This window comes from Euphorbia lathyris, chromosome 1 (genome assembly GCF_963576675.1).
Source record: "Euphorbia lathyris chromosome 1, ddEupLath1.1, whole genome shotgun sequence".
In the NCBI taxonomy this organism is placed as follows: Eukaryota; Viridiplantae; Streptophyta; class Magnoliopsida; order Malpighiales; family Euphorbiaceae; genus Euphorbia; species Euphorbia lathyris.
In genome coordinates this window covers 41,322,360-41,341,321 of record NC_088910.1, presented here as the reverse complement: position 1 = coordinate 41,341,321, position 18,962 = coordinate 41,322,360, and the positions used below count along the sequence as shown (strand labels likewise).

Genomic DNA, 18,962 nt, shown 5'->3' with positions numbered 1-18,962 from the left:
TCAATCCACTATTTTACACGGTTTTTTAATTTCAATTTCTTTAAAAAAATAATTATTTTTCAACAAACACCACTATAAAAAAAGGTTTTGAATCAATTTTTTTTAAAAGTGATGTAAAACCCTAGTTTGATCTCAAATCTCTATATCAAATATATATTTCTCTAGTTATACAGAGACTTTTTCTTACTCTTCTAGAAAAACAAACACTAAGTAGTCATAATGTGACATTTTAATAGTAGAAATCCAAGTCCGATCTTGATACTTCTAAGCACATTTGTCCACTTATAGGAAAATACTTGGAATGGAAACTATAAAATGAAAGTTCCTTTGTTAACTACTCCATCATCAGGCTCCTACTTATACTCAAGAGCCATAGAAGCAAAACATACAACCACAAGGAAAAAAAAAATGTTGAGTTTAAGCTTATCCGAACAATCTTCCTCCCTCCCAATTATCATCTCTCTCACCTTGTTATCTTTATCCTTCATTATTCTCCTCCTCAAACGTTCTTCTTCATTTACCACCAAGAAATTCAATCTTCCACCTTCTCCTCCTACCTTTCCGATCATAGGAAACCTCCACCAATTTGGCATTTATCCCCATCGTTCCCTAGCAAAATTGGCTCAAATCCATGGCCCCATTATGCTGCTTCACCTGGGCAGTGTTCCAGCTCTTGTTATCTCATCGGCAGACATGGCTCGGGAGATCATGAAAACCCATGATCTTATCTTTTCAGACAGGCCTAAATCAAAGGTTAATCAAATCCTTCTCTATGGCCAGAAAGATGTTGCAGCTGCTCCATATGGAGAGTACTGGAGACAGATGAAAAGCATATGCGTTTTACATTTATTAAGTAATAAGAGAGTTCAATCCTATAGGGATGTAAGGGAAGAAGAGACTGATTTAGTTGTTGACAGGATTAAAAAAAGTTGTTCTTCGCCAGTGAATTTAAGTGAAATATTTGCGAAACTTACTAATGATATAACTTGCAGAATTGCTTTAGGGAGAAAGTACAGCGGGACAGAAAGAGGAAGAAGCTTTAAGGAATTATTAACTGAGTTTACGGAACTTTTGGGGGGTTTTGATGTTGGCGACTTTATTCCATGGCTTGGTTGGGTGAGTAGTGCTAAAGGTTTGTATGCTAAAGCTGAGAAAATAGCTAAAGAGATGGATGAGTTCTTCGATGGAGTAGTTGATGAACATGTTGCCAGTGATAATTGGAAGGTTGAATCCAAAAATAATGATTTTGTTGATGTTTTGCTTTGGATTCAAAAAGAAAACACGGCTGGTTTTCCTTTTGATATAACTGCAATCAAAGCCATCATCCTAGTAAGTACCTCTGATTTTCTATCACATCTTATCATACGAGAAATTCTCTTATGGTCCCGGTCCAGTCTACTATGGACTATGGATCTTGCTAATGTAAACATGATAATGGTACAATTTCTTTTTCTTATACAAATCATCTTCTAATGAGGTAGCATGATTCTCTTTTTTTTATTGGTTGGATCCATTGCACCCGATCCACCGTAGAAGTTCTCCACATCATATATAGTTTGTTTTAAAATGGTATATTTTTTTATTTAAAAGGAGAGATGACAACGTTGCCAAAAAACGGTCAATAATGGCATTAAAAAATAATAATAATAATTTATTAGTTCCCACTTTTTTACACGTAACATACTTTTTAGGTTCCTCTTTTAAAAAACACGTTATAAGGTCTATTTTTTTTATCAATATTAATCATTTGGTACTTTTATCTATTTTTTCGATTTTTTAACCGAACATATCTTTATTTTTCATATAGCTACTCTGTTATACTCTGTCTGTCTGTTTATATCAAAAATAACAGTTAAAAATCTAAAAATAAATAGACAAAATGACTAAAGGGTTAATATTGACAAAACATGGAAACAGCATAATGTGTTTTTCAAAATAGCGGATTAAATAATGTGTTATGTAGAAAGGAGATGACTAATAAATTATTTATCCTTAAAAAAAACAAGAAATCATTGTCTCTCCAATGCATGATACTACTCTAAGCGTCATCCACACACTCTTCATTAGAGATATTTCTAGGGATTCATGGTGCAACTTTAATGCCCAGCCTGTAAGCGCATGTCAAATATTTTGGTGGTGTTTTATACAGAAGTAAAATATATATAAATTTAGCTTCATTTGTTCGGATTAACAATTTTTGGTGCACTTCTCATAAACTAATAAAAAAAGAGTTTCTTCTTTAACTATTCTAATAGTCTTTACACTTAGATGATGCCACGATATTCCAACTGTTTATGTAGCATCATCTGAGTGGAAGGACCACTATTTTTTTAATTAGTTTTGTGAAAACTTCTGAGGTGAAACGGGTGCAATTGATCCAACCAATGGAAAAAAAAGAAGCATATCATTTTATTGGGAAATGATTGGTGTAAAAAAAGAAGTTGCACGATTGTTGGAGGTATTGTAATAATTTAGCGGAAACAATCAATTAATCTATGAGCATAAATAAAATTTTACAACAAATAATAAAGACTTGGAAAGAACATTTTAACTTGAAATTGATTGAATACCTCGATTCCCTAAATCTATAAACACTATTTATGGAAATACAGATTGTGTAATTTCAACACCTATTACATGTGAAACTACTCTTGAAATATCGGCCAAATATTAATTTGGTGCATACAACTCTTACCATAACACAAAACTTGTCAAACCAAAGGCAAGATTCATTAGTGTTTTTGGTTGTATGTAATAAAGGTTTTTTTGTTTATGTTTTTTACATGTTAGTTCACAATTTCAACCACATCATGTGACTTTTTTTAATGAATTAATTTAGTTTTATTTTATTTTATAATTATTATTTTGATTACTCGACAATACTCATTTTCTACACTCCTCCTTAACGCATTGTTCATAAACATCAGGTTTGACTCGTAGGAACTCAAATTTATTTTTTGGTAGTGCCTTCATGAAGATATGTGTAATCTGATTTTCACTACTATAGTGAATGAGATTAACTTCGCCTTCATTTTCAGCTTCACGAACAAAATGAAACTTGATCTTGATGTGCTTCATTTTTTTATGCTCGACTTGATTTTTCACAATAGCAATCGGAGACTTGCTATCGTAAAATATCGTTGTCGGGTGGTTCTGCACTTCACCCATATCGGATATAGAATTCTTCTTAGGCATACCGCTTGATTAACGTCTTAACATGTTGCAATGTATTCAACTTCTACAGTTGATTGCGTGACTGTTTCTTATTCCTATGAGATCCATGAAAATACCTCGCTGCCGAGACTCAAATTGTAACGGGATGTACTTTTCATGTCATTTTCTGAACCTACCCAATCACTATCTGAAAAACCAATTAATTGAAACTTTTTCATTGGTTGGTACCGGATTCCAAAATCAAAGGTGCCTTTAATGTATCTTAGCACTCGTTTTTCTACTGTCAAATGAATTCGACTTGGATTATGCATAAATCGTGATAATACGATTGTAGGAACATAATATCTAGTCTCGTAGATGTAAGATACAACTAGTTATCGAACAAACTTCTCTATTAACTTTCATCTGCTGGAGGTGAACTATCTTTCTTAGTCAATTTTTCATTATTGACTAGAGGCGTAATTACTGCCTTGGAATTTTCCATCTTGATTTTTTGAGATGATTGCTTACATACTTTTTTTTAACAGAGAAAAATTCCTTCAACGCTTTGAATAATTTCCATGCTAAAGAAATAATGCATCAAGCGCAAATCCATCATCTCGAAATTCTTTTTCATCTCGTCTTGAATTCAGAGATTAAGGATGGATTATTTCCCATCATAATCAACTCATCAACATAAAGAGAAACAATGATGATATTTGAATTTTTATCAACCTTTATACAAAGAGTATACTAGCTTGGAATTTTCATGAAGCCTTGTTCACTGAAGTAGGCATCAATACTAGGCTCTTGGGGCTTGTTTGAGGCCGTACAAGGCATTTTTGAACCTTAGTACCTTGTTTTCTTCTTTCTCAACAATAAAACCTCGTGGTTGCTCGACATAAATTTCTTCTTTGAGAAACTCATTTTGAAAGGCTGACTTCACATCTAACTGATAAACCTTCCACGTCTTTTGTGTTGTTAGTACAATAATTGTATGAACTATATTTTTCCTTGAGACATGAGCAAATGTTTTATTGTAGTCGACTCCAAATTGTTGTGAGTAGCCTTTTGCGACCAATCTTGCCTTGTTCTCCTGGATTAACCCATCAAGGTTGAATTAGTTTTTGAAAATGCACTTAACGTCAATAACATCTTTGTATGGTGGTTTTTCAACTAGCTCCCAAATCTAATTCTTCTCAATCATCTAGATCTCCTCCTCCATTCCAAGCCTTCATTCATTATATTGAGCCGCTTCTTCAAAGTATTTTAGTTCAAGTGAAACATAATTACAAGATTCTACAACCTCAGTATTGTCTTAGAGAACAGTTAAGAGTCTTGTCCTTATTGGTGGAGATTCTCCGGATGAGGAATTACCACTTTTTGAGGAACTTGCGGATGATTATGAATTGTTTTGATAATCATCACTTGAATCTGAACTTGAATCATGTCGGTGCTCCTTTTGCTGCTTATCTTGTTCTAGCTGAGTTCTTTGTTGGAGTGATGAAACATCCACTGGTCTCTTTTCTTCTTTGTTCTTCTTGCAGTTCCAAAAAATTTCTACATCAAAATTAACGTCTCCGCTACTAACAACTTTTGATGTCTCCAAGTTGTATATTTTGTAGCATTTGGATTGAGAACTGTAACCAACAAAGATTCTGTTTTCAGCTTTTGCTTCTAACTTGGCTGGAACGTGCATGTAGCAGATAAAACCAAACACCTTCAAATTACCGGCATGAGGTTTTTGCCCGATCCATGCTTCAAGTGGAGTCATGTTCTGAACTGTTTTTGTAGTGCTATGATTCCAAAGATAAACTATCATATAGACTGCTTCTGCCCAAAACTTGTTATGCATATTTTTATCTTCCAACATTGATATAGCCATCTCCATCGTCGTTCTATTCTTCCATTCTGAAATGCCATTTTTATTAAGGAGTATACCGTGTAGTGAGTTGATGATGAACACCTTCTTCGCCACAGAAGTTGTTGAGCTTTGTGGATGTGTACTCCATGCCACGATCACTTCTGATTGTTTTCAGTTTGAAGCCGCTTTGATTTTTTGTCAATTTTTTTTTTAATTTCTAGAAGATCTTCAGAACCTCAAATCTATCTTTCATTAAATAGACCCAAGTCATTCTTGAATAATCATATATGAACAAGATGAAATATTTGTTGTTGTCAAGTGAAAAAGACCTCATTGGCCTACAGATATCTGTGTGTACCAATTGAAACTTCTCCTGGTCTCTAAGCCTCACTTGTAGGAAATGAATGACGATTCATTTTTCTTAACTGACAGCCCTAACAAACTTCGGTGCAATCACAAATTGTTGGTAGATCTCTCACCGTGTTCTATTGAGAGAGTAACTTCAAACTTTGAAGATTGTTATGTTTGAACCTTTTGTGCCAAATCCAATTGTTAGTTTCATTTTGAGCTTTCATTGCTTCCATATTTACACTTTCCCATTTAAGAAGAAATGCTTTGTTCTCCATCTTCACACATACAACCTCTCTTTGTTGAGAATCATAAATTACACAAGTGTTACCTTCAAAGTGCAAAGAATAACCATTAAGCATCATCTGTGGCACACTCAACAAATTTTAGCTCAGCCTAGGAACATACAAGACATCATTTATTAATCTTGTTCCTTTCTTCATGGTGATTGTGATCATTCTTTTGCCTTTCGATTTTATGACAACTCCATTTCTCATTGTAATTGGAACTTGAACGGATTCATCCAGTTTGGTGAAGATGTGAGGATCTTTAGACATATGGTTAGTGCATCCACTGTATATTAACTACATATCTTTATTTTATATAACAACTTGACAAGCATCGAACAAGTGATTTTCTCCGTCTTGAGTCTCATGACTGGCTGCAGCTTGTTTCTGCAATCATTTTCGGTATGACCAAATTTGTGACAATAATTGCATTTGTATTTTCCTTTCTTCCAAATTTTTTTCTCCAAGTGGTTTGTTAGTTGACATATGCCACAAGGAGGAAATTTCCATTTCCTTTCCCCATCTTTGGCCTCCTTTTCCTTCAATTTTATTTTTTGATTTGAACGAAGGGAATTTATTTTTGTATTTGGACTGCAAACCTCCCTCAAAATGAATTTATGCTCATCTCGAAATTCTTTCTTCATAAGCTTGTAAAGTGCCATATACTTTGGTGGCTAATGTTTGGGAAAGATCAATAGATTCGATAACACTGACGACTGAACCAAATTTTTCAGTCAGGTGTCATTAAGAGTTTTTGGATAACTCTTTGATTAGTAATATCTTCTCTATAAGCTTGTAGCTTGTTCACAGCTTCACTAACTCTTGACGAGTAGATTTTGATACCTTCACCATCTTTCATTTTAAGCTTCTCAAAAACTCTCCGGAGAGTTTGGAGCTTGATATTGTGTGCTCTGGCTATCCCTTGAAATTAATCTCTCAATATTTCCCAAACTTGTTTAGACGTGGTGGCATTCACGATTCTTGGAAAAATTAAATATGCAATAGCATTGTGAATTTTTGCTAGTGCATCTGCATCCTTCCGGATCAATTCCTTTTCCTAATCTAGAATATACATGGAGTTGCTGGCTATTTTTAGAGTTGATTATGTTGCTGATTCCTCAGCTTCAGAGTCAGAAAGCGAATCTGATTATGTCCCTTTTGGTTTTGTTGATGGGGAAATTTGTGGAATTCCTTGTTCTATAATATCCCATTAATTTGAAGAACACAATATTATTCTGAATTTGATGCTCCAAAAATCATAATTTTTACAGTTGAAAATTGGGAGAACAAGTGTTGAGTTGGTGACTATCATGGAGAGAAATAATATTTTTGCTGAATTTGATTATTTGGAGAAAATTAAAAATTTGGTTTAGTCGATTGATCGACTAAGCTCTAATACCGTTTATTGGAGGTATCACGATAATTTATTGAAAATAATTAATTAATCGATGAGCATAAATAATATTTTACAACAAATAATAAAGACTTGGAAAAATAGTTTAACTTGAAGTTGATTGAATACCTCGATTCTCTATGACCTTAATCTTTAAACACTATTTATAGAAATACAGACATTGTGTAATTTCATCGTCTATTATGCGTGAAACTACTGTTGAAATATCGGCCAAATTAATGACTTTTTATACACAGCTATTATTCATACACTAATAGAAAACTTGTCAAACCAAAGACAAGATACATAAATTCTTTTTGGTTGTATGTAATAAATATTTTTTTTGTTTATGTTTTTTTTTTGTATGTTAGTTCACAATTTCAATGGCATCACGTGACTTTTTTTTAATAATTTATTTATTTAAATTAATTTATTTTACAATTATTATTTTGGTCACTAGACAATACTCATTTTCTACAATGATTGCCATATTTCTATTGGCAATGTTCAATAGACCGGCACCATAGTAAAATTTCTTTAGTTTTACTTATTTTTCTTTTTGCATTACTGATTATTTAATAGATGCGTGAATCTTTTACTGTCACAATCCATCACACAGATCCTAACTGATGCTAGATAATGGGTAAGCTTAGGACTGTTAGAACCCATATCAAACCTTAATTACCATAATTAACCACACAATCTGTTTTCATAGCACATATATTTTTACACAATTTACATTTTGAATCTTATACACACAAGTTAGTAATTAAATCTCGATCTAGTACTTCAGTCTAGATTTTAATTGTTTAATTGGAAAAACAAGATTATACTAATTAATTGTTTCACTTTATGTTCATACTAGGATATTTTTGCAGGTGGCACAGATACCACATACACAGTTTTAGAATGGGTAATGACAGAGCTCTTAAAGCATCCGAAGGTGATGAAGATACTTCAAGATGAATTACGAGAAATCACCAAGAATAAATCAGAAATAACAGAGGACGATCTAAACAAAATCCCTTACTTAAAAGCAGTGATAAAGGAAACTCTTCGTTTGCACCCTCCAATCCCTTTATTAGTTCCTCGAATTTCAACCGGTGACGTCAAATTAAAAGGGTTTGATATTGCAGCAAGAACTCTAGTGATTATCAATGATTATGCAATAGGAAGAGACCCTGCATTATGGGATAAACCAGAGGAGTTTTTCCCGGAGAGATTCTTGAATAGTGGTATAGATTTCAAAGGACAAAATTTTGAATTGATACCATTTGGATCGGGTAGGAGGATTTGTCCAGGGGTTCAGTTTGCAATGAGTAATGATGAGCTAGCATTAGCAAAGTTATTGAACAAATTTGATTGGGAATTACATGGTGTAGAAAGAGTAGAGGATTTAGATATGACTGAATGCACTGGTCTCACCATCCACCGTAAATTCCCCCTTTTTGCTCTTGCTACTCCATATTCTTCTTCCTAATAGTGTTTCTTTTTCTTTGTAATAAATGTTATTGCTGGTCAAAATATGCAAAAATATGTATCTGAATTTATAAAAGTGATTTATTTACTCCCTTTTTAACCTAAAGTTTGAATCTTTAAAGTTTCAATATTTAAATTTCGATAGCTTTCACATATCTAATAGATTATTTGAATTTTTAGTACTTGATCTATGGATATTTTACTTTGTATCATAAACAAGTCTATATAATATGAATACAAATTATCAATGTTCAAGAAAATGGCTGTGTGGTTAGACACTTCAAATTGAGAATTTATTCCGATTTTCCCCAAATAGGCCCTTTAGGCATTTTTTTTGGATCCATGAGCTTTTTTGGCCGCCTAGACTACGCCTAAGTAGTGATCAGAATAAAAAAATGTTTATTATTATTATTATTTTGCTTTCTTATAATTAACTTTTAAACATTTTTACATGGTTGTATTTATTATTTTAAATATTTTTGTTTAATTGGGCTGTTTACTTGTTCTAATGACATGGTTTAAAACTTTAAGAATATCGTTGCAAATTTTTTATGAATTAAATTAGTTAGGAATATTATTTGTTACTTGTTTGAATTATTTCAATGTTATTGTTATTTGCACATATATCTTACAAATATACAATAACATGAAATAATTCAAACACGTAACAAATAAGAAGCTCACAAGCAGCCACTTTTCATTAGTTGAGTTGATTCTCAAAAAAGTGATTTATGATGTAGAATCTACGATCAGAAGCTCACAAGTAGCCACTTTTCGTTAGTTAAGTTGATTCTCAAAAAAGTTGTTGATGCGGAAGGGGTTGGAAGTTGTTAACATATCTATTAGCTTTCACTACATTAATATTTTATTGAAACTACTATATAAGCATATCAAGCTTGTAATCATTAAGATAATTAATTAGTGACGAGGGAGATGTGTCTGCAGATCTAAGAAGCTCAGCAGGTCGCTCCATCTCCATTTAAAAGAATGAGCCAATTAAAAATAGACCCACGAGACCATACACAGAAAGACACTTTAGTCTTCAAGCTGATGCCTAAATCCTTATAAATAGGTGAGTCACACCATTACTTTGGTAAAACGATCCCCAACTCTCTTTAGAACTCTTTGATTACTTTTGTTTTACCCTATTTTATCTACTAACTAACATGAATGTCGGAGTGTGCATGAGGTAAACCGACAAAGGAGATTGCCCGAAAATCTCATAACCTTACTATTTGGTGCGGTGAGCATCGAGTAACACACAACTCCTCTCCTCATTCTCGAAAGTGATCTTTTCCACTGTAACTGTCTCGAGCATAGCGGAGCAACAGTTAACCCCTAGGTCAGTCAAGGAGATATTGAACCCCTTGATTGCTAGCTCTAGCTCCCCCTCAATGGAAATCCAACTTAGTCTCATGGTACAATCGCAAAACCTAGGCCCCTTGCTAATGGAGGTTGACTCCGACAAAGAATTTTTCGGGCCGCAACTCATTGACATGACCAAAAGCTTCCAAACAACTCAATCTGTTCAGACGGTAACCCAAATAAAGATCATCGACCAACATCAAATCCTCTAAGAGGAAAACATGAAGATTTGAGAATTCCTGAAAGCCCAAGCATCCACGCAACAATAACCTTCTGCATCAACCCTACTAGTACAGTCCGTTGGGACATTTGTGATGGTCCCATAAGCAACCCTAATTTTAGTGCAACCCATCCAACTCACTCCGATCGTAGCGCCGTCCGCTATCCAAGCACAACCCATCATCCAGTCAGCCACCATCACGACCCGTGGGCCCTTTGTCCTCCTAGATGTCGAAGAGTTTTTGGAGTCCAAGATCTAGAGATTCCTCGACAAAAGGGCTCTCGGAGGAGTGATGGAGGGAAATGTCACCTCTAGCATTATTCAAATTGCTTCAAGAATAAACATTTTATCAAGTGTATTGGACGCTTAAAATCTCGCTGTCGAAATCATTGGGCAAAAGAACATAACTTCTTGATAATAATAATAATAATAATGTAGAATTCATGACTAAAGAATGAGAAATGAACTTAGAATGGTAATCATGAAAAACATGATTTATGATTGAAATAAACTTCAGTGTAAGTATAATTTTCAATATGATGACTAGTGGGGAATTTCCGATTAGCTTCCGTCCCTGTGGGGGCGTCGTTGGGTTCGACGGGGGAAAGCTCCGATGCCAAAGTCAGTATAGAGAATGGAGGAATAAACAGAATTAACAAAGTAGGGTAGCTAGGGTTGTGAGAATGTGTACCTTGATAGCTTGAGATGCAAGCTATATATAGTCATGAAGTTATAACCTTTAGTAACTAGAAAGTCTCCATTAATGCTTCATTAATGGCGGTTACTGGTTTCCTTTAAGTATGTCCGTTAGATCATTAATAGCTCATTAATAGCCTTTATTGAGGAATCGGCTCAGCTGTTCAGCTGGCAGATCGAAGGGTGATGGCGAATCTAACGTAGGTTTGACTACGAATCTCGTGTGGCGGAGTCTTGGTGATCCGCCCATCGGATGTCCTTGACTGATACGCCATGGCCTTCTTTGCCCGGTTCGATACGCGGTCGTTTGGGTAAATATATCCTTTGATCCCTTGGATAATATCCCGATGTTATCAGAAGCCCCCCTAAAGAGCCTTTAAAGTCCTTTAGGTCTTTTGAGCTTCTTCGCGCGCCGTCATGATGATTCGCATTGATGGCTACTCTGTTCAATGCCATTCGTTGGGTGACAGGTGTCATAGGCGCGTGGCTCGAGGGAAGAGAAAACACCTTCTTCCCTCTCCCTTTCCTCTTTCTACTTCATTTGCGTCTTTTCTCTTTCGTCTTCCTTTGAGCTTTTTGCAGAGCTTTTTCCGGAGTTCAGAATCCCCAAAGCCTTTAACTTTGGCATCGGAGCTTTCCCCCCGTCGAACCCACCGACGCCCCCACAGGGACGGAAGCTAATCGGAAATTCCCCACTAGTCATCAAAACCGCTAAAACATTTTTTTTAAAAAACTTTTATGTGCATCCCCAATTATATATAATATAGATAGATTTGTTTTTCATTGTACTTATTTTATGTTTTCTTTATTGTTCTTATGTTTTATTTGTTGTTCGTATATTGTAGAAATTTACTTCAAATATTGAGAAGATATGTTGAAAATGATGTTCACAATGGTTAAAAAAAATGAGAAATTTGTAAAAATATGTTTTAAAATATATCAAAATATCTAGTTTAGTAATATATATAAATGAATATAAATATAAATCAACTTTTTCTAAAATCTAGTTTTATAATTTAAGGGATAAGTACAAAAAAAAATGCCCGTGGTATACCGGATTTGTGAACTCGGTCCTGTGGTTTTTTTTTTTTTTGCAAACGGAGGTCTGTGCTAAACGCCGTTAGCAAACAGAGGCTAAATTGATTAACGGTGTTAAAATTCAAAGAGAAAAGAGTTAATTTGGTCCTTATATTTATTTATTTTATAAATTAACCCACCTAATTATCTAATTATCACAAATAAACCCCAAAATCAAAAATAAAAATAAAAAATACATTCTTCTTCTTCTTCTTCTTCTTCTTCTTCTTCTTCTTCTTCTTCTTCTTCCTCTCTTTCTTCTATTTTTTTAAGTTCCAAAATCTGGAAATTCCAGATTTCTGGAAATTTCGAGAAATCTAGAATTTCCAGATTTCCGATTTCGAAAATCTGGAAATTCCAGATTTCTGGAAATTTCCAGAAATCTGGAATTTCCAGGAAGGAAATCTGGAAATTGGAAATTTCCAGGAATCTGAAAATTTCCAGGAAGGAAATCTGGAAATTGGAAATTTCCAGGAATCTGAAAATTTCCAGATTTTGGAAATCTGGAATTTTCAGATTTTCGATTTCGGAAATCTGGAATCGAAAAAAAAAAGAAAAAATAGAAGAAGAGAAGAGAGAGAGGAAGAAGAAGAAAAAGAAGAAGAAGAAGAACCATGGAAGAAGGAGAGAGAAGGAAGAGAGAGAGAGAAAAATATTTTATTCTCCTTATTAATGGAAGAAGAAGAAATTAATGGAAGAAGAAGAAGAAAAGAAGAAGAAATTAATGGAAGAAGAAGAAGAAGAAGAAGAAGGTATTTTTTATTTTTATTTTTAATTTTGGGGTTTATTTGTGATAATTAGATAATTAGGGAGGTTAATTTATAAAATAAATAAATATAAGGACCAAATTAACTCTTTTCTCTTTGAATTTTAACACCGTTAGTCAATTTAGTCTCTGTTTGCTAACGGTTTGTAACACAAACCTCTGTTTGCAAAAAAAATACCACAGGGCCGAGTTCGCAAATCCGGTATACCACATGCATTTTTTTTGTACTTATCTCATAATTTAACAAATAAAAAAACTAACGTAACATGCATAAATTAGAAAACTAATAAATTATTTTGGGTTTTATTATTCACTGTCTCTAAATTACTTATCACCATCTCCTCTTAGACATTTTCGCCCTTTTTATTTTTCCATTCAAAAACTTAATATTCTCTCTCTTCTGAGCCAAAAATTATATTTATGAAAAATGGACCCGAGAACGTCGAGGAAATCGAATAACTACAATTCCTATTTACAGTAATTGAAATTCGTCTCAAAAAACTAACCGATTTAATCAATATATAAAAAAAATTCATCCAAAATATGCTAAACGGATGATTCACATCATTCCGCCTAGGTAGAAACGGATGAACTATCCCTTTATGCCTAAGCAGAAACGGGTGGATCACCCGTTTAGCACGTTTTGGATGATTTTTTCTCCGAATCTGGAGATGAAACTCGTTTTTTCGATTCGATTTTTAAATAAAAATACTTATCCGGAGAATCATTAGTCTTTTTCCTTTATCGTGTTTAAGTCCCATGAATGTTGTTCGGATTTTTAAATTTCAAAGAAATTTGAGAGAATTTCAATTTTAAAGTTTAAAAAATAACAAGGATAAAAGTATTAAAAAAGAAACAGTGATATAATTTGGGGTTGGTAAATAACAATCCACCTTATTTTGCGCTAATGCTTATGTTTATCTATCCAGCAACCTTTCGGCGTATTTATCCACTTCAAAGAAAAATCTGGAAAGATAAAATTTCCCTGTCCACAGAATCAGATTTTAACAACTCCTAGTTATTACTATATTCAAGGCAACAGTCAGAAAAAGAAAAGACATTATTATTAGCAAAACAGAAACAAAAAATGTTGAATCTAAGCTTATCAGAACAATCTTCCTACTTCCCAGTAATCATATCCCTTACCTTGTTATCTCTATCCTTCATACTTCTCCTCAAATGGTCTTCTTCATTTACAACCAACAATTCCGACCGTCCACCTTCTCCACCTACCTTTCCGATCATAGGAAATCTCCACCAACTTGGGCTTTATCCCCATCGTTCCCTTGCAAAATTGGCTGAAATCCATGGCCCCATTATGTTGCTTCACCTTGGCAGCGTTCCAGCTCTTATTATATCATCGGCAGACATGGCTCGGGAGATCATGAAAACCCATGATCTTATCTTTTCAGACAGGGCTAAAACAAGACTTACTCAAATACTTCTGTATGGCCGGAAAGATGTTGCAGCTGCTCCATACGGCGAGTACTGGAGACAGATGAAAAGTATATGCGTTTTACATTTATTAAGCAACAAAAGGGTACAATCATATAGGGATATAAGGGAAGAAGAGACTGATTTAGTTGTTGACAGGATTAAAAATACTTGTTCTTCGCCACTGAATTTAAGTGAAATCTTAGCGAAACTTACTAATGATATAACTTGCAGAATTGCTTTAGGGAGAAAGTACAGCGGAACTAAAAAAGGAAGAAGCTTTAAGGATTTGTTAACTGAGTTTGCGGAGCTTTTGGGGTTTTTTGATGTTGGGGACTTTATTCCGTGGCTTGGTTGGGTGAGTAGTGTTAAAGGGTTGTATGGGAAAGCTAAGAAAATAGCTAAAGAGATGGATGAGTTCTTCGACAGTGTAGTTGATGAACATGTTGAGAATGGTAATTGGAAGGTTGAATCAAGTAGTAAGGACTTTGTGGATGTTCTGCTTTGGATTCAGAAAGAAAACATGGCTGGTTTTGCTATTGATAGAACTGCAATCAAGGCTATCATCCTAGTAAGTACCTCTTCTTTCTTTCCCAATCATATCCTAGCTAATTTTAATTATTATACAAATACTCAATTATATAAGTTTCTAAAAAAAATCAGTGTTTGAATTTGTTCATTTTATGGCTTAGCCCACTTTATTTGGTCAGTTCCCCAACTCAACAATATTGGGTCAAAATATAGAAACTAATAAATTAGTTACCCGAGATAAGAATACTAAACGATAATTCTGAACCTTACCTATCACTTTAAACTTTTAGCTCAAACGGTTTATTGACAAAAACATAAGTATTGTAATTTGTAACATGTTAAATGAGTTGGTGGGTGTTGGGTCTAATCCAATCTTCGAGTGAACTTGTCTGAGTATTTGTGTGTGGGATAGGTCCTCTGAGTGCACTCTAATACCAAATTTAGTGACGAATAAAAGTGGAATATGAAAGTACATTCCGCCCATAGAATGGGCGGTGGGGCGGTTCCCATTGTTCCGACTCCTTTTGAGATTCCTTCTGTTATTGAGTCTTTTATATTTTGATGGGCTATGAATTGGACTTTTGTTTATATTTGGTAGGAAACAAATGTTCACCCACCCCTTGTTACTCTCATTTCAAACATTGGTGTGCAGAGGGGTTTTTGGTGACTTCTATCTTTTACACTTATTCCGATATTGATATTTAATTGTTGTTGATTAATGTGTGATTTAAAACTGAAAGTCACATATATTAACAAAAAAAAAAAAAAAAGTATATAAACTTGTGTTAGACTCATAACGAACCTTTTCGTATTCAGTAATCCTCGACTATAAGGTGCAAAAGCTATGGTTTACTAGGGTTTGAATCCCATAATGGAAGAGTCTATTCTTCTTCGGATTAGTTGCACTTCATAATTCTTCTTTCCTTTCATGTGTGTATTTTATTTATTTTCATTGTCTCATTTCAGTTGATCACCTATCCAATCACCCTGTTTAGAGCTTTTTAGACTTTGTTCTCTTCTTCCAATGAAATAAATCCTTGGAGCATGTCGGGCAGTAGATTCCAGCACTGCCATCACCTAATTCGAAAAAAGTTTCCATTGTCTACAAATTTTCTAGCATATTAACGCCTAAAGATGTGGCCTTAATAGCTATTATATATCAAGTTGGAATTATACGCTAGAGGATCCTGGGCCCGAGATCCGGGTGAGTAGTCGAATATAGAGCAATGCCTTCATTATCTACAAGGCATACCACACCTGTAGATTTCGGGTTCCTCTGTTGCCATTCTTTGGAGAGGTTCTTCGAGATCTGGATATAGTCCCGAGTTAGTTAGGACCTATAGTCTGGTCCCAAGTTGTTGCCTTAGTTCAAGCTTTTAAATTGATTAGTTCATTGACATTGTATTAAAGCGTGTTAGACTAAGTGGTTCATAGTTCAATTTATTACACTCTCATTTATTATAATTTTTTTGAAACATGGTAGGATAAACGAGTATTTTATATGCTTTAATAAGCCTAATGGTATTTCATTTTCCTAACAATCAATCGTTTTATATTGTGTTCCTGGCAGGATGTTTTTTCAGCAGGTACAGACACAACATACGTCTTATTGGAATGGGTAATGATAGAGCTCTTAAGGCATCCAGAAGCGATGAAGAAGCTTCAAAGTGAAATAAGAGAAATAGCCGAGAACAAATCAGAAATAACAGAAGATGATCTCCAAAAAATTCCTTACTTAAAAGCAGTGATAAAAGAAACTCTACGTTTGCATCCTCCAATTCCATTATTAGTTCCTCGAGTTGCAACCCAAGATGTGAAAATAAAAGGATTTCATATTGCAGCAGGAACTCGAGTGATAATCAATGCTTATTTAATAGGAAGAGACCCTACATTATGGGATCGAGCTGAAGAGTTTTTGCCAGGAAGATTCTTGAATAGTGGTATAGATTACAAAGGACAAAACTTTGAATTAATACCATTTGGATCAGGTAGGAGAATATGTCCAGGGGTTCAGTTTGCAATAAGCAATGATGAGCTTGCATTGGCTAAGTTATTGCATAGCTTTGATTGGAAATTGCATGGTGTACCAACAATACAAGATTTAGACATGACTGAATCCACTGGTCTCACCATTCACCGAAAGTTCCCTCTTTATGTTGTTGCTACTCCATATTCTGCTTTCTGATGCTGTTTCTTTTGAATTTTATTAATGTTATTGCTGGTTAAATATGCAAAAATATGTATATGAATCTATACAATAAACTAGTATGAATTGTTGAATAAATTGTGGGTTTTGCATAAAATGTAGATCATTTTGTCACTCTTAAAATTGTTTCTCGACTTTCCATATGAGGATGGAAGAAGGAAAATCTTATTTATTTTTCCATGTGCGTGACTATGTTCTTATTAGCTATTTGATTCAGTGGAAGTGTTTAGAGGAAGTAAAACTCAAAAGACATGTTAAGACATGTTTTGTTGAATTTATCCACAAGGATTCATCCGACTTCTAGCGAAGATGGTATCGGGTTCTGCAAGCCATGACTGGGGGGATAAAGTCCATAAACTTAGTGGAAACTCCTTTAGCTGCTCCTATATGTTCTTGAAACTAGTAGGATGCCGACTCAACGAGGGTGATGGAGAAAATTCTGCACGGGGACACCTCATTCTCCTTGCATACATCTATTAATTATTTTTAATTCCTTATGTATATTGTAGGGTCGGTAACCCCTTTTTATTTTGGCAAGGTTGAGGGCTTAAGCTTCTTATCTCTTGGCCAATTGATGATGTGAGAGCTATGGAGGGTGAGTCCTGGCATGGACAATAGAGACTGGTTCATGGACATTGGGCTTTAGGAAGTGGATGTGCTGGTATAGTTGGTTTGACTGCTCTGGGGGGTGCACCGACATTAGGTATACTTTTCCTTTGAAGCTTTTTAGATCTTGGTTTTGTTTCATGCTCAGGTCTAGATAAATGTTCATGCCTAGACTCGATCGTGCTTTTCAACAGGCCCTATTCTCATCTCGACTTCGTGTACAGGTCTGAATCTTTATCATTAAGGCTGTAAAAAATGCTAGGCACTAGTTGGGTAGATTGGGCACTCGAAGATTAATCAGGTTGGATTTTTTTTTTTTTTATTATTTGTTAATCAACAAATTGTTATATAAATTCAATAAAAGTATGTATTATTCTATCTAAAAATAATAATACAAAATTATTTAATCTAGAAAACATATATATCCTTAAAACTGTGCAAACATCAATATTTCAATAACAATATTATTGAAACAACTCATAACTGAATTATAATAAAGTAAAAAGTAAATTCACAATAAAAAATACTCTAGGCGGTGTTGATGCGGGCCAGGTGGAGTCCATACGGCTAAAAACCACTTAGGAGGCAAAAAAAGTCTTGAGGGACTAATCGGAGAAAATCGGGACGAATTCTCGATTTCAAACACATAAACGGTCTTGGTTTTGAACAGTGATATATATGCTCATAAGCTATATCAATGTCTGAATTCTAAGCTTGATCCACTCCTCTTAGTAAGCTCTATTCCTTGCTTCGTTCTGCATTCAGACTTTGGTTTGCACTCAAATTCTGAGCCAGATTTGTTTCTATACGAGCTCTCATCTTTGCTCCATTTCGCTTAGGTTTGGATTTATGCTGAAATCATGGGCTAGACCACGTTCTCCATTAAACCTTGCTCCTGCTTTGAGTCCATGCCCTATGTGGGGTCTCAACCCCATTCCACACTCGTATTCCGAGCCGAACTCCGACATGCTGGTAAAAGGGAGAAAAGGGAGGATAACATCCGAACGGAAGGTTACTTGTGGATTTTTAATTTAAAAAGAAGCAGTATATATCTATTCCCTATTTATGATTTTCTCCGGCACCAATCTCGTCTCCAAAGTTGCTCTCCTTCATCCATCCTTCTCTGCCTGCCGGTCTATTCTTCTTTGCCGGTCTTTCCTGACGCGGCCGGTCAGTTATCTCTCCCTTTTCCTCCATTTCTTTATCTCTCCTTTTCTCCTCTTCCTCCATTTCAGTAGGTTGGATTACTTTAGGTGCTTTCCTTCTGTTTAATGTGTGAATTTGTCCAAACGGTTTGATTACTGTAGTTGCCCTCCGTTTAATTTGTGAATTCGGGGTTTAATTTTTATCTATAATGGTACAGCTCCCATTGTTATGGTTGCCATTTCCCTTTAGGTGCTCTGTATAACGATACAGCTCCCATTGTTATGGTTTAATTCGGGGTTTGATTTTGTTTATGATGTTTAATGTACCTGTCTTCTATTATTTATCGAATCTGTCTTTAATTGTAATGGATTAACTAGAAACTCCTTCAAAC

At 34.6% G+C, this 18,962-nt stretch overlaps 2 protein-coding genes across 2 annotated transcripts; both read left to right on the top strand.

The window, feature by feature from the left end:
- Positions 1-369: 369 nt before the first annotated feature.
- Positions 370-8,617, top strand: LOC136232888 (cytochrome P450 736A117-like). Its single transcript, XM_066022389.1, has 2 exons — positions 370-1,329; positions 7,911-8,617. Exons 1-2 carry the CDS (start codon positions 409-411, stop codon positions 8,523-8,525), a joined length of 1,536 nt encoding a protein of 511 aa, XP_065878461.1. The 5' UTR covers positions 370-408; the 3' UTR covers positions 8,526-8,617.
- Positions 8,618-13,618: 5,001 nt separating this feature from the next.
- Positions 13,619-16,916, top strand: LOC136229605 (cytochrome P450 736A117-like). The gene is made up of 2 exons (XM_066018501.1): positions 13,619-14,653; positions 16,184-16,916. The coding sequence occupies exons 1-2, from the start codon at positions 13,736-13,738 to the stop codon at positions 16,796-16,798; spliced, it is 1,533 nt and encodes a 510-aa protein (XP_065874573.1). The 5' UTR covers positions 13,619-13,735; the 3' UTR covers positions 16,799-16,916.
- Positions 16,917-18,962: the final 2,046 nt, after the last annotated feature.

Coding starts and splice junctions, on each gene's coding strand:
- LOC136232888 (XM_066022389.1), top strand. CDS start 409: ATGTTGAGTTTAAGCTTATCCGAACAATCTTCCTCCCTCCCAATTATC. Junction 1,330..7,910: donor CAATCAAAGCCATCATCCTA/GTAAGTACCTCT, acceptor TGTTCATACTAG/GATATTTTTGCAGGTGGCAC.
- LOC136229605 (XM_066018501.1), top strand. CDS start 13,736: ATGTTGAATCTAAGCTTATCAGAACAATCTTCCTACTTCCCAGTAATC. Junction 14,654..16,183: donor CAATCAAGGCTATCATCCTA/GTAAGTACCTCT, acceptor TGTTCCTGGCAG/GATGTTTTTTCAGCAGGTAC.